The 25,883-nt window shown below is 33.4% G+C and overlaps 1 protein-coding gene across 1 annotated transcript in view; it reads left to right on the forward strand.

Annotated features, from left to right (window-relative positions):
• Nucleotides 1-25,883, forward strand: part of FAM3C (FAM3 metabolism regulating signaling molecule C) — a 40,984-nt gene that overhangs the window by 5,760 nt on the left and 9,341 nt on the right. Inside the window, exons 3-7 of the mRNA XM_044678096.1 lie at nt 5,783-5,806; nt 7,028-7,151; nt 13,271-13,329; nt 16,182-16,232; nt 22,377-22,461. Of these exons, the coding sequence (XP_044534031.1) occupies nt 5,783-5,806; nt 7,028-7,151; nt 13,271-13,329; nt 16,182-16,232; nt 22,377-22,461 (343 nt within the window). The remainder of the gene's footprint in view (nt 1-5,782; nt 5,807-7,027; nt 7,152-13,270; nt 13,330-16,181; nt 16,233-22,376; nt 22,462-25,883) is intronic.

The following is a 25,883-nucleotide window of genomic DNA, read 5'->3' on the forward strand; positions in this document are numbered from 1 at the left end:
CTCTCTCTCTATATATATATATATATATATATACCTATATTTATGTAGATTTATATTTCTTTATTTTAAATACATTATTTCTGTCAGGCAGTAAGTATATGTGTGCATATAGATATATATCTTGTATATTTTGAGGAAATTACTCTGTTAGTCTGGTAGGTGGTAGCATGCTTTATTATTAGTCTTCTAGATCATGACTGATCATTGGGGTTGATCAAGGTTCTTAAGATCGAAGATGTTTGTTATTATAATGCTATAATTTATAAATTATTCTTCTGATTATAAATTGTTCTTCTGATTTTATTCACTGCATTCTGCATCAGATCATGCAACTCCCAGGCTATGCTGAAACTGTTCCTTTCTTCCATTTCTAATGGTATAGTTCATTTTATTCATTACTATAGCCTAGTCAGGTGTTACCCAATTAATGGGTTTCACTTTTATTTTCAGTTTTTATTTTACATTTATAACAATAGCTATTTTTAAGATTACTAGATTTCATCATGTAATTAGTGCAAAGTATGTTTCCCCAAATAATCATAAAGAATATAATTTAAATGTTGATATGCTAAAAAGTTGAAAGTATATTAATTTATGTGTATGATTCATATAAGCGGTAGAAGTTAAATAAGTAGAAGTTTGTTGTTGAATCACCTAGAACAGTGATGGGCAAACTACTGCTTGCGGGACAGATTGGGGGGGGGGTAGGGCCTGAAATGTTTTATCTGGCCTGGGGACATTACTATTCCTAATCTGATGAATACAATGAGTAGGATACAATACAATGAAACTTCAAAAGAGTTGCCTTAGAAACAGACTGACAGATGAACATTTCCTTTCCTTTGGCCCCCTCTTTAAAAAGTTTGCCAGTCACTGACCAAGAACATATTGGAATACATTTACTAAAGACCTACAGTATTTGAAGACAAAATATGTTTGTCTTATTTGTAGCTCTTCATAGTTATATTGAGTAATCACCTAGCTGAAACATTGTTTGAAACAGTTTTAACTAGTTATACCATCATAGTGAAAAATATGAAGCTAGATAACATAAGGATTTGATCTTTTTAAGTTTGTTTGCAGTGAAAGTAGTTCTGTTGATAGATTCAGAATCATGAAAAGAGATCTTGGAGATTGTCTGTCTAGTCTAACTTTACATCCAACTTTGAAATCCCTTTTATAACATCTGACAGGTATAGTAATTTGTTCCTATTTGTTCTCTTTCAGTGATGGGAAACTGACTTAAAAAAAAAAGAATAGATTTATCTTTTCTAGTTAAACATTCCTAATTGATGTTTATAATTATAGAATTATTAGTTGAAATCTGCCTACTTGTAAATTTCACCTGTTAGGCTTTATTTGATCCTTTAGAGCCACACAAAATGAACTTAATCCTTGTTCCACATGACAGCCCTTTAGTTATTCAAGGATAATGATCATATATCTCCTAATGCTATTCTTTTTTAAACTAAATATCCCTGTTTCCTTTAACTCTTACATATGACTTGATTTCCAGACTTTTTGCTATGGTCTTTGACATTCTGGATGATGCCTAGCTGAGAAAAATAACTAGTAAATTAGATCTCAGAATCAGGACTCAAATTAATTTTGTCAGATGTTTAACAGTGGGCCATATCTAACAAGATGAAATATAATAGGGATAAACGTAAAGCCCTGCACTTAAGCTTCATAAAATTACTGCCTGATTGTAGGTCAGGATTTTAATTTACTGCAAGCTTAATGATAGCCAAGATTAATTTTAAAAATGTAGACTCTAAAACAAAGAAAGTAATATAGTCTTATTGTATTTTGTGTTATTGATCAGATCACTCTTGTAGAATTCTGTTTGTACATTTTATTTTATTTTTTAAATTTTTAAAAAAGTTTATCTTAAATATTTTCATGTTCTCTCCCTCCCCTCTTTCCTCTCCCTTACTGGAGCTGACAAGCAGTTCTACTGGGTTATACATGTATTATCATTTGATACTTATTTCCATATTATTTATTTTTGTAATAGATTTAGTGTTTTAAAACCAAAACCCCAAATCATAGACCCATATACACAAGTGATAAATCATATGTTTTTCTTTTGCAAGTCTACTCCAACAGTTCTTTCTCTCAATGTGGATAGCATTCTTTTTCATAAGTCTCTCAGGATTGTCCTGAATCGTTGCATTACTATTATATTAGTAGCAGAGTCTGTTATATTTGATCATTCCTGGTTCTGTTCATTTCACTCCACATCAGTTCATGGAGATCTTTCCAATTCACACAGAAATCAAGCAGTTCGTCATCTCTTATAGCACAATAGTATTCTATCACTATCATATACCACAATTTGTTCAACCATTCTCCAGTAGAGGTATACCCTCCCATTTTCCAATTTTTTGCTACCTCAAAGAATTCAGCGATGAATATTTTTGTACAATCATTTTTTATTATTTCTTTGGGATACAAACCTAGTAATGGTAGCTGGATCAAAGAGCATGCATTCTTTTAAAATCCCTTGGTTATAATTACAAATTGCCTTCCAGAATGGTTGGATCAATTCACAACTCCACCATCAATGCACTAGTGTCCCAATTTTACCACATCCCCTCCAACATTTGTTATTTTCCTTTACTGTCATATCAGCCAATCTACTAGGTGTGAGATGGTACCTCAGAGTTGTGAAAAACATTTTAAAAGGAATATTGCCAACACCATGGCAATTATTTAATTCCCCCTAATTGATTCCCTAGCTCACTCCTTACAGAAATTATTTTAGCCTTCTCTTCCCTCTTCAAGCCTCCCATGCTTCTCCCTTCTGTATTTCAACCAAGACAATGCCAAGAAAATTGAGACCCGAAAGCTCAAGTTTTCTCCCATTCTGTTTTTCTGAAAACCCCTTGACATAATTTCTAGCTCTACTTCTTTCCCTCACTCTCTGACTTCTTAATCAAATGGCCTATCTCCTTGCCAAGGCCAGCATTCTTACATGTGCATTCTATTTCCACCCCTTTACTCTTCTCAGTAGAAATCATCTGTTCCTTCCTCCCACAGTCTTCAATATACCCAAGTCTCCCCATCTTTAAAAAACACAGAATAGTCCTGCACTTGACCTTACCATCCCCTCAAGTTTTCATTGTATGTCTCTTTCCTTTTACTTATCCAAGATCAATTTAAAAATTAACTATACAGTTTTTTGCTACTTCAAAGAGTGTAGCTATAAATATTTTTGTACATGTCTTTTTCTTTATGATCTCTTTGGAGTATAAACCCAGCAATGGTATGACTGGATCAAAGGGCAGACAGTCTTTTAAAGCCCTTTAGACATAGTTCCAAATTGCCATCCAGATTGGTTGGAGCAATTCACAAGTCCACCAGCAATGTATCAGTGTCCCAACTTTGCCACATCCCCTCCAACATATACATACTGCTACCATTTCCTGTTTTCTGACTTATTTCTTAATACTTTGCAGTCTGGCTTCTGACCTCTTGGTTCAATTGAAACTTACTCTCTCCAGATTTATCAATGATCTCTTAATTGCCAAATCTGATGGTCTTTTCTAAGTCTTGCTTCTTCCTGCTCATCCTCTCTACTGCATTTGACACTGTTGACCACCTTCTCCTTTTAGATAATCTTTCCTCTCTGGGTTTTTATGACACTATTCCATCCTGGCTTGTCTTATAACTGTCTGATTGCTCTTTCTTAGTCTTTTTTAATGTCTCCTTATCTATATCTCACTACCCTACTTTACACATGTTCCCTATGGTTCTGTCCTAGACCTTTCTTCTCCCTCCATATTCTTTGTCTTGCTAACCTGATGTTAATGCTAATTCATTTCTATGTAGGTGATTTAGATACAGGCACAGAAATACAACACAGACAATACAACAGAGACATGACACAGGCACATGCAGGCTGTTGCCAACAGGGAGTCAGAAACACAAACACATAGATAGATGGATGCATATGGACTGACAGACACACAGATATAGATGCATACAGAAGTGTGCCTCTCTTTTTTATATAATATGTATATTTCTATATATCTTATTTATCCACATATGTATGTATGTATATATTTGTATATCATCAACATTTTAGCCCTGTATCACCAATTACTTATTGAATATTCTAAACTAGAATTCCCTTGATGACACTACAAACTCAAGATGTTCAAAATGGAGTTCATTATCTTTCACTGTAAATTCTCTCCTTTTCTAAATTTCTTTATTCTAATCTCCCAGGTTCAACCTCAGCATTATTCTCAGCTTCTTACCCTCCCTCATCCCATATAGTCATTCAGCTGCAAAATCTTACAGTTTCTTTTACAAAATCTTATATCCTCTTTTTTTTTCTACACACACCGCTACTACCATCTTAGTTAAAAACTCTCTTATCTGTTTCCTAGATTAATGCAATAGTCTCCTAATTAGTCTTTCTAACTCAAGTCTCACCACTTCAACCTATCCTAAATATTTCTCCTCAAGCAATTTTCTTCAAGTGCATATGACCATGTGTCTCTCTTTTAGTCAACTCAAGTGACTTCCTGTTTCCTCTGGAGTAAAAAATAAACTCCTCTCTTTAGCTCTTCAAGTCCTATTCTGTCTGGCCTCAACTTATCTTTATACCCTTTTGGACATTAATACCCCTCTCATACTATGGGATCCAGCACAGCTAGCCTTTTCTTTTTCTTCCCACACAAGTCTCCATTTTTTATCTCCATGTCTTTGTGCTGTATATCCCATATTACTGGATGAACTCTCTTCCCTTCTTCCTCAGAGTCCTCTTTTTAAAACAGTCACTATCTTATATATAGTTTCTTTCACCTAAACTATTTTGTATGTTTGCATTTATTCATTTTATGGTTATGCTGTATTTTTATATGTACTTGCTGACCTCATTTGACCATTTAAGTTCCTGGTGACTAGGGAATCATTTTATTTTTTGTACTTGTATTTCTAGCCCACTGCTAGGCACTTAATAAATATATTCTTAGAAAAGTTGAATAAGGTTTGGTTGCTTATTTTAGAGAGTAACTGGAACTTTTTTTTTTATCTTTAGGACCCACTTATGGAAGAGGCAATAGATATATTTAGAAGATAGAACTAGGTCCAGTAGGTAGAAGTTAAATGATTTGCCTGATAATAAAAGTTTTAAAAAATCAACAAAAATAAAGAGGCCAGAAATGGAATGGGCTACCTTGTTAAGTGTGTAGTAACTGGCTAATCAGTGAAACTGGCCAACCACAAGCTGAATTTTATCAAATATAATGGGAATTACTGCATGGTACCTATGATTAGATTAGATTCCTTCTTTTAATTGAGGATTCTGTGATTAGTAACTCTAGAGTTTAGTTTGTCTATATTTTTAAAAAGTTAAATCTCTTAAAGTAATTTTGAAATGTTTTATTGCTAGGAGTGACAGTCATTGAATATATGGTAATCAAAGTTTAATATATAGAATGCCTGTCTGATTGAACCTTAAATTTACAATGATAATTAGCAATGACAACTACATTTACTATCTATATTAAAACATATCACACTGTATCCTGTCTGTCATCATAGTTTATGTTTGTGAACTATGGATATGTTGCATATGTGATCTATTCTTGTTGATTTTTCTTTCAAGGTGCTTTATTTTTTCTGCGATAGAGGTTATATACAAAAATAATAACAAACAACAAACATTTTATGGGTTTATTAAAAATTCAGTAGGCACATTTCACATTCAACATTTAGCCTTTTTTTCTTTCCCTGAAGTTAACTTTATTTTTTATGTTTTTTATTTTAGCAAGGTCAGCATTGCAGATAGCTTGTAAGTATTTTATATCTTTAAAGAAATTTATTTTTTAATATTTCGGTAATGTGCATTTTTAAAGGGGAAACATCTTCCACTGACTAAAATATTTCTGATATAAAATTCAACATACAGAATTGACCTAGAAGTGAAATAATTTCAAATGAGAAATAAGTTACTTATCAATTTTTACTGTCCTTGACAACAGGGATTCTTAACCTGGCATCTATCAACTTAAAAAAAAAGAATAACTTGATAGCTATATTTCCCTATAATTGGTTTCCTTTATAATCCTATGTATTTCATTTTGTGTACTTAAAAATATTTTGAGAAGGTATCTCTAGACTTCTCCAGACTGTTAAGTGAGTTCATACACACACACAAGAACGCTAAGGTCCCTTCACTTTATCAGGTTTGTTAATAGTAGAATCTATAGACCTTGTTAACATATTTGTTGTTTTAAAACTTTTTTCAAATTCATCATAAAAAACTAAGGTGAATAGAACTTGAAGGTATGACAGTTGACAGAATGGAGAAGGTATATTCTCCTTAAAGAGATAGTATATAGATAAATATATCCCAGTACATTCATTTTTTTCTAAATGTTGAAATTGTGTATTTGTTGTAGTCTCTATATAGAATAGCCTATACATAGGGTTTGACTAAAGTGAATACTAAATTTAAGGTTCAAAAATTAATATCAGTGTCTCTCAATGGAAAAAAATTGAAACTGATTTAATTCAAGAGCTCAATCTAGCCCTCCTTCTTAGTCAAGTTTATTTTATCTCAGTTACAAGGACACCTAGGAACTTTTTATTAAACTATTTAGAAAGCTTTTTTGAGCTCAGAGAAATCTTCCAGTATAAATTTTAAGGTACACTAATACACAGTTACATTTGAACATATAGCCAGCATATTTTTTGTGAATTATGTGCTCAATTTTAGATAATCTGGTGGGATTCTGATCTAATGTGCTCATTTTGCAAGTAAAGGCATTAAATTACTTAGCATTTTTACACTGAATTAGTAACAGAGAAGGATTAGAGTTCATATCTTCTGATTCCCAGTTATTTATATTAGACCATTTGAATTTTTTTTTGGTATGTCATTCAAAGGGTGTTGTCAACTCTCCTTTGACCACTTAGTGCATTGTCTACTTTGCATTTAGAAAGAATTGTTGATTTTAATCCTGTACTTGCTATTATTATTTTATTTAAAACCATATCTATTTTTCCAAAGATACAAAACCTCCCAGATATAAATGTGGGATTTCAAAAGCTTGTCCAGAAAAACATTTTGCCTTCAAAATGGCAAGTGGAGCAGCGAATGTCGTTGGCCCCAAAATTTGCGTAGAAGACAATATGTAAGTACTGGCATGAATTTGGAATTATAATTAAATGAATTTATCATTTTAATTTAACCTCCTAAACCAAGTTGAAATATCTCTTTTAAAAAGAGGCTTGTTGACTTTGCTGAAGTTCATTTTCATCTCTAAATAATAGTTCACAAAGATAGTGCTTTCTAGGTAGTATTTTCACATTCACTACTTAATTTTAAAAGACACATTATCTTTTTTTCTGAAATTGTTAAATGACCTTTTTTTAGATTTAGAAATTTTACTTCAACTGCATTTTGTATAAGTAGTCTCCCAACTCTGAAATGTATTCCCTCTTCACCTCCCTCTCTAAAATCCCTTAGCTTTCTTGAATATATAGCTCTGGCATAGCCTCTTGCATTTATATAGAGCCTGTACTTCAGGAACTGTGTTAGATGCTTTACAATTATCTCAACTGATCTTCATATGCACCCTGGGATGCAAGGACTATTATTATCTCCATTTTATAGCTGAGAAATCTGATCTTCAGATAAATTGATATTTATATGTTTACAAAGTTTGCATATTGTAGAGGCAAGGAGCCCTGGGCCTTTTGGAAATCACTTAGTAATGCCTGAAAAAGTTAACCCTTGTAATTCAATTTTACTGTGGAACTTTGAGATTCCTAAGGTCAACTTCTAGCTCAGCTTTACTAATGAAAATTTATCAAGGCTTTTCAAAAAATTTTTAATTTATCATGTCCAAAATAAAATATTTTCTTGACTAGTAGTCAGCCCAATAATTTTTTTAAAGTACTAACTTGTCCTAAATTTAGTATTTGAAAATATCCATAAGTAATGCTGAAGGTTCAAGTAGTCATCAGAGAAACTGGTATCCAATTGTAATTAAAATGACTTTCAAAAGAAAGACATCAGAACCTAAAGAGCAATTTTTAATCATTATTTTCTTGAATATTCTGGTTAATGGAATTATGCTAAGTTGACACTCTTTTTTTTATTTCTTAAATATTTCCCCTCAAAATTGACATTACATAATTAATTATTGCATATGCTATATGCCTCACAGAAAATAATCATAAAAGACAGGCCCATATATAAACTTTTACTAGCTGCCATTCTGTTTCAGGGTAGTGCATTTACCAACAAACCAAATTTCAGAAATACTGTGAATATCCCTTACATAGCATACGAGTTTTCCTACAAAATTCTTTTTCAGAATTGATGATCAAATACAGACATGAAAAAAATAACCAGATAGTGAACCTGTAAGCTCATCTTTTTTGGAGCAGAAATCTTAGAGTTTGTTAAATTCTACTTGATATTATGGAGTGAGATCCCAGATTCAGAGGCTGAATGAGTTACCCAATGTCATGTAGTGATGGACAGAATACAGGAAAACACTCCTACTTATTTGATTTTAAAATCTAGTATTCCTTTCACTCAACTATCTACTGTAGGCTGACTTTCTTTGATTGGAAACCCTAGGTAACAAGTTGCTCTGTAATTTCATTGATCATGGGCTCTTGGAATGCCATGTAAAAATTTGCTACAAGTGTATTTATTGCAAAAAAAAATTCCTAGTAATGTGCAAATTGAGTGTGTTGGATAAAAACGAAACAAAATATCACAACCAGATGACAGTGATGGCAAACCTATTGTATAGGTGCCAAAGGTGGCACACAGAGCACTCTCTGTGGGCATGCGGCCATACCCCCCTCCCAGTTCATTACTAGAAAGGCAGAGGGACTTGGACAGAGCTGCCCCCTCAACCCCCCCATTGTACCTCTCCCCCCTTCTTTCTAGTAGCCCATTGGGAGCTCATAAGGGCTAAGGTGGGTGGCTTACAGGTGGCAGAGCTGGAAGGGAGCAGAGCTCTTGGGCCACTCCCCTCCCCCTCTCTAAACTCCCTGAGAGCATTCCTTACTTCACCCACCCCTCCACCCGGTAGCCCAATGGGAGAGCTTTCTCTCTCCTTGTGTGGGGTAAGAGGGGGGTGGGGGATGCCCAGGACTCAGTGGTGGGGAGGAACCGGGACCTGGCACTCTGCCTCTAAAAGGTTCACCATCACTGGTAAAGCACTTCTGTGGTTACAGTAAATAGCATTTAAAAACTTGTTGACTTTGGGACTTAATATTAAGTCCCAAACACCAGGTTCTGTTGTTATATAGCCAGATAACCTTAAATGAGTCACCTAGACTGTCTGAGTCTCTTCTCTTTGGTAAATTGAGAGCATGGTTCAATAGAGCTTTAAATTCTGATTTCTATAGGTCTTCCACTAGTAATTTGATTCCTTTGTCACTGACCTTTAAGTATCTTGTGGATTCAAGAATGTAACAGGTAATTTTTGGTTGAATTGAGTTAAATAGAATAAAATGTCTTATTTTTTGCTGTTACTTGCATTTTTTTTTTTTGGCTAGACGTATAATTTCCTTTTTATAGTGAACTATGATGAGCAAATTCCTGTGATCCATGAAGACTGGTAATTGTTATGTAATTTAATTATTTTGTAATTTATTGTTTTAATTGCTGGAAGCACTGAAAAGCAAAGTGATTTGCTCAAGGTTACATAACTGTGGGAAGGAGGATTTTTTATTCACTGTATCACACAGCTTTAAATACTTAAGTCATGTTATGATACTACTTTGAATTGTATAATATTATTTTCTAGCTGTGAAAATATAATAAAATTTTAGATGGAGATTTATTTGTTGTAATCAGTATGCTAGTATGCTGTGCATTTAACAAGAACATTTTTTATTTGTGTGTGTGTATGTAAATCATTTCAGACTTTTGAATCTAGTAGTTTTGACAGAGAACAGAGACAAAGTATTCTTTTATTTTAATGCCTGCTTACACAAGATTATATTTATAAGTTACAATAGCACTTCTGAAAAAAAAAAAGCCTGGGAAATTTTTTTATTTCTAATGTTAAAAGAAAGGGATTGGGTTTTCCTTAACTTATAAACTTGTATGCTTACTGCAGAAAAGTAAGAAGAATAAAAAGAAAAAGAAAAAACTTTACTTACTTAAAAGGGAAAGCTTTGTTTGGATAGTTGCAATTCTGAGCTTGTAGTCAGAGAATGTCAGTTCTGGTCCAGACCTTTTCAGTGAGATGTAGTGTGGTACTATCTAAGGAATTCAGTATTTGGAGTTCAGAGGGCCTAGCTTTGCTGCTTACTACTGAGTGTCTTTGGGTGAGTCATTTAACCTTTGAACTCAGTGTCAGAGTCTGGATTTTTACTTCATAAGTTCTTAGTTGCCCCAAATCTAGGATCATTCCCTTGACTTTGGGAATGGTTTATTCATCTGCAAAACTGGAATAATAACTGACCTTTATTTCCTCACTCCAGTATTCCCTAAAAGCATCATAGAATCTTAGCATTAGAATGGAATTTTTGGAGGTCATTTAATTCAGATTAGATGCATAAAAGTGAAGTGATTTGCCTCAGGTCACATAGCTAGGATGTAGATTGACTAGTTTTCCTTTGAAAGCTTTTCTAAAGAATGGGCAGTTTTTTGTTTTTTTTTTAAAGCAGAGAATTTTCTTAACCTGATTTTGCATATTATTAAAATATATAGATTGTTTTTTAAAATTAGATCCCAGGAATCTTAAACTTTTTTGTATCAGGGATCCTTTTGGAAGTCTGGTGATATGCACTCCTCAGAAAAATATTTCAAAAATCCACACAGTTTAGATACAGGCATACCTTTAAAAGGGAATAATTGTGTTGAAATATTTTTTAAAATATGTGTATATGTATATATGTAGTAATATTTATAAAGCATTATAGCACAGTGTCTGGCACATAGTAGAAGCCTTTCTTCCTCTTTTCCTCCTCCTTCCAGGTTAAGGGCTCTTATTCTAGATTGAGGTGGTATTGGAAACCATTAATTACATAACTGGGGGGGGGAGGGGAGACGGCCTACCCACCGTGTTTATATTTGGAAACATTAAAAGAAATTTTTTAAAAATTAGATATATATAGCCAATTTATATTTGCACAGATTTAATCTACAAATAATTGCTTACTGGCTATGAAATGCAAACCTATATTGATTGGATCATAGTGAAATTTTTTTTTAAAGAAAAATCAATTTGAAAGAGCTATAAACATTTTGAAATAAAAATACATGATATGAAAATAGGGCAAACAAATGTAGCATTTAAAACTTGTATGGTAATTGCCATTAAATTCTGGTTTTGAAAGAATCATAATATATGAAATATTTTAAATTAGAATAAAACTACCTTCTGGTTGACTTTGACCTTTATGCAGTCAAAAATCTCTTTACAATTTAAATTACTCAAACTCTTGGTTTTTAATTTTGGCAAAATATGTTTAAATTAGAATATAGAAATGCTGCCATCTTGTGGAAATCTTTCATCCTTCTTCATTTGATCATTTCTTCATTATCACAGTGTTAGATTTATTTAAAGTAATGAGACAACCCTTATAGATGCAACAAATTATATTAAGGGTTGCATATTTTCTGGTTTATTACTATTTGGTTGAAAGTATGTAATTATCTCTATTTGTCCTAGCAAAAGATTATATTGGCATTTGGTAGTGTACCTATATCTCTTTGAAAGAGTACTATCACCTAGTTAGTTAATCAAACCATTTGTAGTTGGAAGATAGTTTATTAAGCATTTCTATTTATATCACAGTATTTATTTCAAAGGAACAAAGTAAATATGAACTTTAAGATGATTCTTCAATGTAATTACTTTAAATATAGCAGATTTATTTTGGTTTTAATATATATTAATCTTTCTGTTTAAACTTATAGTCTGACTTTTGGCCCCACTATTCTACTGAAACTCAGTTGCTAAATTTGATGACCTTTTATTAGAATATCTCCTTGACATGTCCATAGCTTTTGACACTTATTTTCTATCCCTTCAATATTCTTCTTCCTTTGGATATTATGACACTTTTCTTCTACATCTTTTGCCTCTACCATTCTTTCTCAGGCTCCTTTGCTAGATTATTATTCATGTTCCACTGCTCTCATAATTTGTGTCCTCTGCAAAACTCTCTATAACTTTGTTTCTTTCTATCTGTGTGTGTCTCTCTTTTTCTCCCTTTTCCTTGCCCTAGAGAGATAGAGTTCAAGATATCCATTCTCATAGTGGTCTGACTAGTACTCATGGATTAAATTATTTTTATGCAAATGACCTTCAAATCTTTATCTAGCCTTAATTTCCTGAACTCTTAGCTTTTGAGAATCTCTACTTGGATGGCATCTCAAAATTAGCAGGTTAAGACAATTTGTCTTTGCCATCCTTCGTCCACCTCACCCTGCTTCAAACATCCTTGTTTTTTTTATTGGTTTTTTTTTGAGGGACAATATTCTCCAAGGTCCACAAGTAGTTCAGAGGAATGCTGTAGATATAGCTTATCTAGATTTTAGTCAAGCATTTGATACATTCTCTTATCCTATTCTTGGGATCTTGAACTAGCTGAATGACTAGACTTAAAGAATAATCATTAATGGCTTGTACTGTTTTAGCAAATACTTCTTTGGTGAAGTGAGTAGGAGAGTTTAAAAGTTTTTAATAATGGCTTAAATGAAGGCACAGATTGCCAACATTTGCATGTGACAAAGCCAGAAAAGGTATCTAACAGTTGATAATGAATTAAGATTTTGTATGATTTTAAAATGGAATTGAACAGTTCTTTTTCCTTTCTTGACCTAGGTAGGCATAAATCTTACTTTACTTCTAATATTCCAAATTGTGGGAGGTGAAAAGTAAATTAGTCACTTGTTTGATTTTTTTTTTTTGAAAGCTGGTGCAGAATTACTGTACATATCATATTTGAAATACACATACACACACTATGAGGGATTCCTTAGAAGATATTCATAATCTAATAACTAATCAAGAAATGGCTTGTTTTTATACTTTTAATAACCTTAATCTTTTAATACATTGTTTATATTTAAGAAATCATATTGAAATGTTTTAAAATAATGCATTTATATAAAAGCAACTCTTAATTTCTCTTTTCTATGTTACATTTACACTATTGAATATACTATACATTCAATGCTTTTCATTCCATTTTTATTCCATTTTTTGATCTTGTATTTACTATTCGAAATACTTGCTTCTGAAATTTGTCCTATTTTTTTCTTCTTCAGTTTAATGAGTGGTGTAAAGAATAATGTTGGAAGAGGAATCAATGTTGCATTGGTAAATGGTATGTGTAATTTTTTCTTATTTCTGTATTTGGGGACAAGAGATACAGACCACAGAAATAAAAAATATCACTAAATTTAGGGGCAAGGCTAGAAAGTGTTATTATTTTAAATGTGCATCTTAGGATTGGAATTATCTCTCTCCTCAGAAATAACCTTCCATGCTTTGTATTTTAAGGCATCACCTTCTCATTAAAATATTGTCTGAATATCATTAAGAAGCAGACAATTGACCTCTGATCTTGCCTAATCCCTAATGTATAGTCAATGAAAGCATGATGTAAATCTGGAGGTATAGAATGTCTGAGTATGGTGAAATGAAGAAGGATAATAATAACAAAGGTAGTTGGGTACTTAGAATTAAAAGAGTAAGAATTTCAGCATTTTTCTAGTACAAGAAGAAAATTGTCTTGACTACCCCCACCCTACCCACTTTGTATATAGTTGAGCTGCTTGGCAGGTATGTCCCATTAGTGGAAAAGAATATGCAGTTTATTAGAGTGTGGTGTTTTCTATATACCACACAATCTTCTGGTTTAATATACTATCTCAGGTTGATTTCCCAAACTGACCAATCCGTAAAAAACAAATATTTGATGAACTCACTATAAATGAATAAATTGACATTCTGGTGTGAATCAATATCTTTTTAACGTGGTTAACAGTTATTAAATTATTGAAACCTGAACACCCTAGTGATTTGATAAGTTTCTGAACCTGAAAAGTGAGAGCAATGGTAACCTCCACCAAGGTATAACCCTAAACACACGAGTCTAGTAGTTGAGATAAATGTGTTACCAGCTTTATTTGTTTCATAGTGTTATTATAACTTTAGGAATATCAGAATGTTCGCAATTAAAGCTGCAATGACGTCTAGGGCAAATAAATTGCTTATACCACTTTGTAAACCCTAAGATAAAATAGTTTCTACTCTGAAATTCTTGGATGAATTATTTTTTGTGTGTGACCCTTTAGTAGCTTTTAAGGCAGTAAAACATATTACAACAGAATAGAAGTAAAGTTATAAAAGACTTCCCTTAATTTTATTTCATCTAAGATAATGTAGTAAAGGTCTAAGGAAAGAAACAAACATTTATTAAATGCATTTTTTTGAGCCAGGCATTTTTCTAAGTGTTAGGAATAAAAATACAAGCAAAAATAAAGATTATCTTAGGCCTCAAGGAGCTTACTCCAAATGGGGCAATTATACAAATGAGAATTGAATAAAGGAGAAGGAAATGGAAGGTATCTGGTGTAGGGACATGGTTTTGAAATCCAGAAAATCCAGAACAGAGTCAGAAAGAGAATGAAGATCAGCTGGCCTAAGCAGTTTTACAAAATGGAGGCTTCAGGATGAATTGACTAATGGGAGAAGAGGGCAAGCCTTATGGAAGAATTTTATGGGGTAAATAGACCCCTAATAAGGTAGACTGTTTCAGGACAAGAAGGCTTCAGGTACTGAGGAATGTTCCAGGATGGGCTGGTAGGAGAGAAATCATGGTTCCAAAGTCCAGAAAGTCAGGGATGGGTCTCAAGAGCAGAAAGTTCTCTAGTGTCAAGATATATAGGATACTTATTTAACTATATAAGAACGAGCCATTCTTGTAGATATGAATAGACAGTTTTCAAAAGAAGACAAGTAACAGCCACATGAAAAAATGTTCTACTTTACTAATGATAAGATGATAATGATTAAAACAACTACATTCTACCTTTAAAACATTAAATCAACTACTTTCAACCATTTGGAACCTCAAAGATACCAAAAAAAAAAAAAAAGGAAAAATGAAAGTTGTTGGAACTAGTAGAGGACAGCAGCTACCCTATTGGATTATTGAGGTAGTTGTGAATTTCTTCAATCTGGGAAACAATTTGAAATTGTGCTCCCAAAGTCACTAAATGGTATACTCTTTGACTAGGCTCTACAACTATTATACCTATTCCCAAAAGAGAGCAAAGAAAAGAGAGAAAGGACAATGACTGTAATATCATAGAATTCAACTTTGAAAGACTTAACTCTAATCCAGTGTAATAATGTTATTCTGCCTTTTAAGAATTTGATGCTCTAGATATGTAAAGTAAGAAATATATCTTCAGATATGTCCAGTGAGTGGGTTCTATTATGATAACTTACTTTAAGGAAAAGGTTTTTTTTTTTTTTGGTCATTATCTTTTTGGGGGGGGTAGTGTTAGAAGAATATTGATTGTGAAGGTTAAAAAGATCATTTGGCAGCATATATATATAGAGGTAAAGAACAAAAAAACAACTGTCCCAGTGGTTAGTACTCTGTTAGGGAATAGCAAAGCCCTTTAGACCAGTGATGGGCAACCTTTTGAGGTTGGTGTGTCAAAATTCGCCAAGAAACCAAGTATAACTTGGGTGATGTGTGACTTAAAAAACCATAATTTCGTGATATAGTTTAAATAACAAAAATGTATAATTGTAATATGTAACTATTTAATAAACCAAAATAGGTAAATTAATATAGGCAGAATTGTCATTTTTAGTGCACAGAGTGTCTATACTACACTACAGCAAATGTTTCATCCTTGGTATGCATCCTCATACTTCTTTGTATGTGGCCACAGGTGGCCGTGTGTCACTAAAAATGGCCACATGTGTCATAGGTTTGTCATCACTCCTTTAGACAGTAACCTAGTAGGAGAGAGGTAAACATTAGAAAGGTTGATGGATTCTCTTTCATTTGACTTTTTATGTTTTTATAGGATTGAATTAGATTAAAAGGACCCAGAGTTTTAATTTTTTTTTTTGCTTTTAGCTTACTATTTTAAATAATTTCATATTCACAAGTTATAACAGTCATATATTTTAATCTGAAATATTTATCTCTAGGGAAAACAGGAGAAGCATTACGCACAGAATACTTTGATATGTGGGGAGGAGGTAAGTGGTAATGTACTCTCTTAAATGACTTACTCCTGTATTTAGTATTTACTTGTTGATAATTTCCTAGAATGAATGAATAAAAAATTTATTATCCATTGCTTTGTACAAAGCATCATATTAGGTATTAAGAGCTATGGCTATTGAGAAATCAAGAGCTATAGTATCTGCAGAGGCAGTTGCCAGACAACATCTCCACAAGAATTGCTTTTTTAGATGATGGCTATGAGGGTCAGGCTGGAAGCAAGGCTAGTGGTCTAGGGTACAGCTATTGCTGGGAATCTTAAGTTCACCTTTCCACTCATGGCAGTTGGTGGTGGAAGCAGGAATGGTCTACTTTTCTCCTTAGAGCTCCTCCCATAGATGATGGGGGCCAGGCTGGAAGCAGAGCTGTGATAGGGATCTTATTAGTCTTGTATTCCTGAGATACTTGGATGAAGGGTCCTGGGCTGCCCCTATTGGAATGAGAGTTGTTGGTGTTCATGTTTACATTGAGTTGGCAACCATGATGCCAAAATTGCTTCTCTGAAATTTCTACTCATTGCCTTTAGTTGGCTCTTTGAAGTGTAATAATGACCTTAACTTTTCCTATCTATCTAACTTAGAAATTCTAAGAAGGGTTCAGGAAAGTCTGGGTAAGGGATAAGGTTTTGGGTTTATAACAATATTGCAAAAATGTAAAACAATTTTTTAACACAATGTTTTGTTAAGCATAATGCCTAAGTTTACAATCTTATCTAATACAATCATTTTTCCTACTCTTAGTTATCTCTAAGTTATTATTCTAACTATTTATCTTCCTAATACAGTGTTAACTTATTACTACTATGAATCTATTTTCAACTATCTACTGTTAGTACACTTACCCAACCATCTAAATACAATTATGTATCTTACACTTATACTTTCCCTATACTAATTAAAGCTTGAGATTTTAACTTCCCTAAATCCCGGTCTGTGCTGTCCCTGTTCCTATGCTAATTATATATTATATGGTTAGTTATGCTACTGTGTACAAGATTATGATATATTATTTGTGATACTGTAGCTACTCTTGCCCAACCTATGTTACAAGTATTTATAAATTTACAACATTTATGTACATATGATACATTTATACATATATACATTTTTGCACTCTTGCAATCTTCAGACCCTTGTTTACTTAAACGAGGTCCTTGCTAAATATCAGTTTTGTGCTGTTTTGTGTCCTTTAATGTTGTGTTGCATGTGTCATGCTTATTACCTAGTGTTGAAGTTGTCCTTTTGTCTTGTGTTAACTGTAGGATTTCCCTAACATGTGAAATTAAATGTTTGTTTATGTGTTAACGCCTCACCATTCTTACATAATGATCTTTCCTGTTTTCTCTTCTTGTGATGTCAATATTTACAAAGTTCAGGTTTTTAGCTGTCCATTTCAGCATGCACAATCCCTGTTTTGATTTGCATCAGTCCTTTTCCTTCTTGCTTTTCTCTTTTCTTCTTTGTGGTAGTCTTATTTTTGACTGTCGTCGTACATTTTGCCTGTAGACATCTTTCTCCCTTCCTGCACTGGAACCTTTGTGTGTTTTTGTATGATGTTCTTTTAGTGGGTAGCAATTATTTTTACTCCTCAGCACTCTCTCTATTCTCATTTTATTGATTTTTCTCTGGGTGTTCTGTTACAGAAGCCAAGCAAAGCAAGATGTTAATCCTTCTTTTCACATGCCAACCTTTTAAGTATTTGTTCAACTTTCCTTGCTTCCCTCTCCTCTCAAAAGCTATTTCCTCTAAATGGGGGGGATGTTCTTTGATTGGGGAATGGCTGAACAAATTGTGGTATCTGATGGTGATGGCATATTATTGTGCTGAAAGCAATGATGAACTGGAGGAATTCCATGTGAACTGGAAAGACCTCCAGGAATTGATACAGAGTGAAAGGAGCAGAACCAGGAGAACATTATACACAGAGACTGCTACATTATGGCACAGTCGAGTGTAATGGACTTTTCTACTAGTAGCAATGCAATGACCCAGGACAATTCTGAGGGACTTATGAAAGAAAACTATCCACATCCAGAGAAAGAACTGTGGAAGTAGAAACGCAGAAGAAAAGCATATGATTGATCAGATGGTCTGATGAGGATATATATGATTGGGGTTTTGGCATTAAATGATCACTATTGCAAATTTTAATAATATGGAAATTGATTTTGAACAATGATACATGTATAACCCAGTGGAGTTGCTCGTCAGCAGAGGGAGGAGGGAAGGGAAGAGGGGAAGGAAAGAACATGAATTATGTAGCCATAGAAAAATATTCTAAATAAATAGATTAATATAATTTTAGAAAAAGAAAAAAAGGAAATAACAAAATGGAAAGAACACTTTAAAAAAAGCTATTTCTTCTACCAATTTCTCCACATACACAAACTAAGAAAAGGTATTCTGCAGTATATGCAGGGTATAGGGAGTAAGAACATTCAGTAAGGAAATTGAAACTTAATTCAGCAAGCATTTATTAAGCATATGCAAGACATTGTGCTAAGAAAACAATAAAAAATATATTTGGTGCCTTCAAGGAACTTTTAGGCTTCTGAGAGAGCTGAACAAACATCTTAAGTATGGGATAATTTGAGAAAGGCAAGAGGACTAACCAATTAGGAGGGTAAGAAAAAGTATTAGAAAGGAAATGGTACTTGAGCTAAGCCGTCAAGGAAGTTAAGGATTCTAAGAGGTCACATTAAGGAAAGAGAATGATTCTAATGGAGCACAGAATCTCAGGTTGAATAGAGTTAAGAGATGACATGCCAAGTTCAAGAAACAATAAATAAGCCAATTTGACCAGTACTAGAGAACACAAAAGGGATCAGTGTCAAATCTTAAAAAAAAAAAAAAAAAAAGTTGGAGCTAGTTCTGGATTTTAAATGCTAAACTAAGCAGTTATATTTTATTTTAAAGGCAGTAAGGAGCCAGTGAAAATTCTTAATCAGGAAAGTGGCACGATCAGACTTGATTTTAGGAAAAATATACTGGCAGTTCTTTGGTGGATGGATTGAAGAAGAGAAAGAAGAGATTAGAAAAAAAGGGCCTGAATATGGATAATGAATAGTTAAGTGAAGAGGACCATATGGAAGCAAAGAATGTCATCCTTGGATCAGTAAGACTCAATAGCTGATTAGAAGAGAGGGAATAGAGAGATATGAGTAGAAGATCTTTCTAATATTTATATATACAGACGTATATATATATATAGAGAGAGTGTGTGTGTGTGTGTGTGTGTGTGTGTGTGTGTATACACATATATAGATACAGGTATATATGAGAGGCAGTTTGGTCTAGAGATAAAATCTTGGAAGTCAGGTGAGACACCTGATTCAGGTCTCACCTGAAATTGGCTTTGTGACTCCTGGATAAGTAATTTAATTTCTCAGTGCTGCAGACCACTCTCTAAAAGTCCTGAACTGGCAGAGATGTACAGATCTATAATCTGTACCAGTTTCCTCACCAGTAATTCCCTTTACCATTGAAATTGTAGGTATTGTGGCTCTTGCTTCCAATTCCTATATATAGATATGGATATATATATGTATATATATATATATGTATGTGTATATATATATATATCACTTGAATAAAGTCTGCAAAATACTTCACATGCTTATCCTTATTTTGAACAATCTTGTGAAAGAGGTACAGGGCTACTAGAATTTTTTTTTTAGATTTAGTGAAGCCATTTTTTGCTTTTTCTGTTAAACCCATATTTGTGATGTAATTGTTTTAGAGAGCTCTTGGTGAGAGAATTCTCTGTACTGACATAAGAATAACTTTTCTATAGCTTAATGGTTTTAGAGAGCTGTCGGGTACTGAGGTAGTGAGTAGTTTGCTGAGTCACTCAACCAAGATGTAGCAGAGTCGGGGCAGGAATGGGCTACTTGAATTTTGGTTAAGAACCTTCATATCTTACAGCTTTTGATCTTAGTTTTACTTTATCCTAAACTTAGTAAGATGCCATGAATTATTTATTGGCTAATGTGAAGGGTGAAATCTGAAATAACTGAAAAAACAAAGGTTCAGGCTTTCTGAGCATATCAGTTTATTAAACAATGCTTGCAAGTTGCAAAACAAATTGGGACCAGGCCTCAGCTTGGCACTGGATCCTGAATGCAGAGGGAAATAGATTTTTATGCTTTAAAAGAAAACAATGACAAAATATAAACTCTAAGATAAAAAGATTAAGTAATCTGATTTCGATTGGAGTAAAGATTAGGGGTTTTCTGAATTAGGAGGGGAATGTAGTAAGTTTCAGAATTGGGAGTAGGGAGAGTGAGCAGATATACTTTTCCGGATATGAAACAGGATACCACTCAATTCTCACAATTAGCAAACAGGTAGAATTTACAGGAAGCGAAACTTAAATGTCAAAACAGTCAGTTTTATAAGATGGAATCAACTTGGTTCACACAACTCTTAAAGTTCTCTAATAATATCAGGAAGATTTTGCATAGATACACACACTTTATTTAGATACCAGCATCAGTTTTTTAAGTTAGAGGCATACATGATTTGGGAGTTAGTAACTCAGTGGTTAGAGGGCTATACCTTGAGTCAGGAAGACTCTTCTTCCTGAGTTCAAATCTGGCCTCAGATACTTCCTAGCTGCATGATCCTGAGCAAATCACGTAACCCTGTTTACCTCGAGTCTTCATTTGTAAAATGAGTTGGAAAAGGAAATGATTGTAAACCACTCTGCTTTCTTTGCCAAGAAAACTCCAAAAGGGGTTGTGAAGAGTCAGATGTGACTGAAAAATGACTAAACAACAGCAAAAACCATAAAAGGGATCCTGGTATTTTCTTTATTGGACCCATAAGTCATCAGCAGAAGCAGCTTTCAGTGAAGAACTTCTATTGATTCAAGTTTTCACTTTGGCTAGGCAAGAAGATAAGTGATTTGCTCAAGATTACAAAGTTGGTTTGTGGCAAAAGCAAGACTTAAATTCATTTCTTCATAACTATAACTAGCTCTCTTTATCTTTTACTCCACATTGCTTCTCCAGAGAAGTGACTTGATTATAATTGCACTTTATTTAGGAAGATCATATTGTCTTGTTTTTCCGTATCAAAACTGGATTAAATTATTGATTTTGAAAACACTTTTCTACTTACATGTAGTTGTAGTGCATTGAAATCTTTTGATTTAAGTGTAAATAATTGGCGACCATTTTTTTGTGAACTGAATGAGAAATACTGTGATTGTAAAATTGACTTCATTAGAACAGACCTGATGAACTCTAATTGTTCTAGCATGAGAATCTCTTCTAGTAGGAGCACAGAGGTTTCTGGTAGGATACAGATGCTTAAATGGTATGTTAAAATTTCTCCAGAGAACACTTGTCATAAAATTTATGACATATCACTGTTTAGTCATTCTTTTCCTGCTTTCCTAGAAATAATTGATGCCATTAGTCTATAGCTGCCTTTGGTAATTCATTCTGGGTTTAGAATGCCTTTTATTCATAATTTCCTCAGTTCCAAAGACCCATGGAAATACTTTGTCTTCAGAAACTATTGTATCTGAAATATTTGGGAAACCTCTATTTTTCTGGCCTTCCAATTTTAGGCCATGAAACCAATATCTGCCTTCTAGAATCCTTTTGGCCTCTGATGGATTCTTCCCCTCTCAACTGGAATGTGATAGGACCTGAAGCATGTACCGTAGGTCTTCTATGGCCCCATAATACTACCTTTAATTAAAACATTTAAACAGCTACTTTTATGTCCTAATCACACAGAATACAAAGACAGAAAAGAAAGCCCCTGCCCTCAAGGAGATTACTTTCATGTTTGTCTTGGTAGTCCTAAAACCATTTTGAAACTTGGACAATAAATCGTCTCTAATTTGCTTTCCTAACAGATAGCTACCACTCCAGCATTGTATGAGCTAGGTATATTTTCAATTAGCTGTTGATACAAGGTATGTTTGGGTCACTTTTGGAGAATTATGTACCCAATTATTATTTAAATTTTTATAGGACAATACTAGCTAATATTTTAGTGATCTCAGAACTGTGATTGTACATTAATAGGAGGTGCCAAGAAATTCTTTGTTTTTTTCAAGGTTAATTGCTCAATCATTTAAAATGTAATTGTTTTTGTACTCTTTAGATGTGGCACCATTTATTGAATTCCTTAAGTCTATTCCAGATGGAACCATAGTTTTAATGGGAACCTATGATGATGGAGCAACCAAGTATGTATGGATTTTTAAAAATATTACTTGAGACCCTATAAATGAATTTTTATATATCAAGACTAGTAAATACTACAAAGTATTTTTTGTTGTTAATTCAAGAGTTTTAAATATTGGGCAGGAAAGATTGTCAAAAGAAAAATTCTGCATGTTAAAAATTGTCAAAATGTTTCTATTACATATATTTTGTCAAAATTCACGGTTCTCTTCTCCAGCCCCCACCCTAATTATTGATCAGTTATTGATATATGAAATGTTTAATGTTTTAGCAGATTTTTATAACTTTAATTGTTGTCATTATTACATCTGATAAGCATACGGGTTGCTGGGGTTTTTCCACCCTGCTTCAGAACAAAGAGCTGGAAAGTTCTCCACACATTAATACCTCATTAAACTATTTTGATCTTTAAGCACAAAACTCTTCATCCCATAAATGTATTTTTCTAATTACCTTTTCTAATTTATGTCACAGAAGTATAAATCAGTCATTTAATCAGTAACATTATTAGGCACCTACTACGTGCTAGCCTTTGTGCTCAGTGCTGGATCAAACCTAAACTTTTATGAGAAAAATTCTGGCCAGCCTATATATACATTTTCAGTTTTTATCCCACAGTGTATAGTTATAAGATTTTACTTCTTTAATTTTACAGATTTTATTTAATTAGTATTAAAATAGAGAATGTTTTAACTTTCTGAATATAAAAAGATGACATTAGGCTTCAAAATATTTTCCCAAAGATACAAAATTCAACATAGGTTCGGCATGAGTCATAAGTATTAGAATTTTAGAATTTGTATTTTCAATGTCTATTATTTTAACGCATTCAAGTGATTATGTTAATTAGTATTAAATCTGAAAATATTGTCATTAGTAAGTAAAAGGTGTATTTTGACCATGAAATAGTTAATCTCTCACTCTACCCTTCCATATTAATGTGTGGTAGGTGAAGAAAACTTTAAATTGATAAATCTGTTTACTTTAATGAAAAGGAGGAAGCAATGAGATCATTATTTTCTAATTAGTCTGTAGAGATAAGGGGAGTCTATAGTACATTGTAGAGGCAAGTGTATAATTGAGGAACCTTTGAAATAGCTCATCAATTATACATCTGCTATTGGATAAGTCTAAAACTCTTCTTATGTCTTGAAACAGAGAAGATTTTTTATTTTAAACCCTTACCTTCTGTCTTAGAATCACTACTGTGTATTGGTTCTTAGGCAGAAGAGCTATAAAGGCCAGGCAATAGGGGTTAAGTGACTTGCCCAAGGTCACACAGCTAAGAAGCATCTGAGGCCAGATTTAAACCATGGATCTCCTGTCTCTAGTTTCAGCTCTCAACCCACCCCAGTAACAGATTAGATATTGAGAATTTTTCCTTCAACAGACTAAGGAAAATTCCTAAGTCTGAGGCTCTTCTTCCTTAGGCAAATATATATGCCAGAGGGTTGAAATCAAGCCTGCCCCTTTCACTTAATGTAATGCTTTAAGGACATCAATTATAATGACAAGAGCTGACTTAGATCTCTTCTTTCCACTTTAATAATAGCTTTTGGTGTATCTGTGCATGTGAACAAAAGCATAGGATTAACTAAAGGTATTATAAATTTTAGATAGTTCTGCATAAATAATACCCTACATACAATTTAGTATAATTTATGTAAATACCAAGTTTAAGAAAGCTAAACTTAATTTAAGCTTTATTTTTTAGTTTCTACTATTCAAACCATAGTTTTTACAAAATTCTTTTTTACTTAATTTAAAAACAATATCAGAACCAAAGAATTATAGTTAGAAAGGAGCCTTGGGTTCAACCATCAAATGACTGGTAGCTTAACTGCCTAATGAGAAAACTTAACTCCATTGATAGAAGTATATCTTTAAAATGTATATATTAAATTAACCTGAAATATCTTTTTGCAATTTTTCCACTGTTGCTGTTTTTACCCCATGGAATAATGAAATAAGTCTATTCTTTTTACATAATATCCTTTCAAATAGGAGAAGGTAACTATAGAAAATATAATAAATAGCTTTTTTTCCCCCTCCAATTGATGGACATACACCTGGATTTCTAATTCTTTGCCACCACAAAAAGAGATGTTTTAAATATTTTGTATAAATAGGTCCTTTCCTTTTTCTTTGATCTCTTTGGAATGCAGACCTAGTACTGGTTATTTGCTCTGGGTGAAAAGGATAGATACAATTTTATAGCCCTTTGGCCATAACTCAAGTTGTTCTCCAGAATGGTTGGACCAGTTCACTGTTTTGTCAGCAGTTCATTACTGTACCTCATCTCTAGCATTTTTCATTTCTCATAGGCTTGTGATTTTACTTTAGAGTTGTTTTAGTTTGCATTTCAAATGATTTAGAGTATTTTTTTCTATGTGACTATTGATAGCTTTATTTCTTATTCCAAAAACTGCCTGTGTCATATCCTTTAACTATTTATAAACTGAGGACTGACTCTTGGTTTTATAAATTTGACTCAATTCTGTACTCAGTATGTATTTGAGAAACGAAGTCTTTTTCAGAGAACCTTTATCTGTAAAGGTTTTTCATATTACTTCAATGTCTATTGCCTTTTTAGCAAAATGTAATTTCCCTGATTATTTCTTTTAAACAAATCTATTTTTGCTTTGTCTGAGATCATTATTGTTCCCCCCTGCCTTTTTAAAAATCAGCTGATTCTGTTCCAGCCCTCTATTTTAACCCCATCTATGTCTTTCTGTAGAGTCTCTTGTAAACAACATATTATTAGATTGTGGTTTCGATTATGTTCTGCTATATGCTTCTGTTTTATGGGTGAGTTCATTCCATTCACATTCACAGTTATGATTATTATTAATTTTATTTCCCTCCATTTCATTGTTTTCTTTTTTTTATTCTGCTCCTTCCCAAAAGTCAATTTTGCTTCTAACCACTGCTTCCCTTTATCCACCATCCCTTTTGTCATCCTTTCTTTTATTCTGTTCCTCTCCCATTTCCTTGTTGGATAAGTTAGATTTCTATACACACCCTAGTGCAGCATTGGTGAAGTATTGGCACGTGTGCCCAGCCGACATGGGGGAGCTTCTCCGTTTCCCCTCTTTCCAGAGTCCAAGGACATTTTTGTATGCCCTCCCCCTCTGTCCAGATGCCCAAAGTAAGCACTTCCTCTCTCTGCTCTCTGGGGTAATGTGGGGGACTCATAGACATCTTGAAATTGCAATTTGGGCACATGGACTTGAAAACCTTTACCACTACTGCCCTAGTGTGTGTGTGTGTGTGTGTGTGTGTGTGTGTGTGTGTGTGTGTGTGTGTGTGTGTGTNCCCTAGTGTGTGTGTGTGTGTGTGTGTGTGTGTGTGTGTGTGTGTGTGTGTGTGTGTTGCATACATACAGAAACTTTCCTCTTTGAACTAATTTTGATGAGAGTATGGT

The sequence above is a fragment of the Gracilinanus agilis genome, chromosome 5 (assembly GCF_016433145.1).
Source record: "Gracilinanus agilis isolate LMUSP501 chromosome 5, AgileGrace, whole genome shotgun sequence".
NCBI classification, from domain to species: Eukaryota; Metazoa; Chordata; class Mammalia; order Didelphimorphia; family Didelphidae; genus Gracilinanus; species Gracilinanus agilis.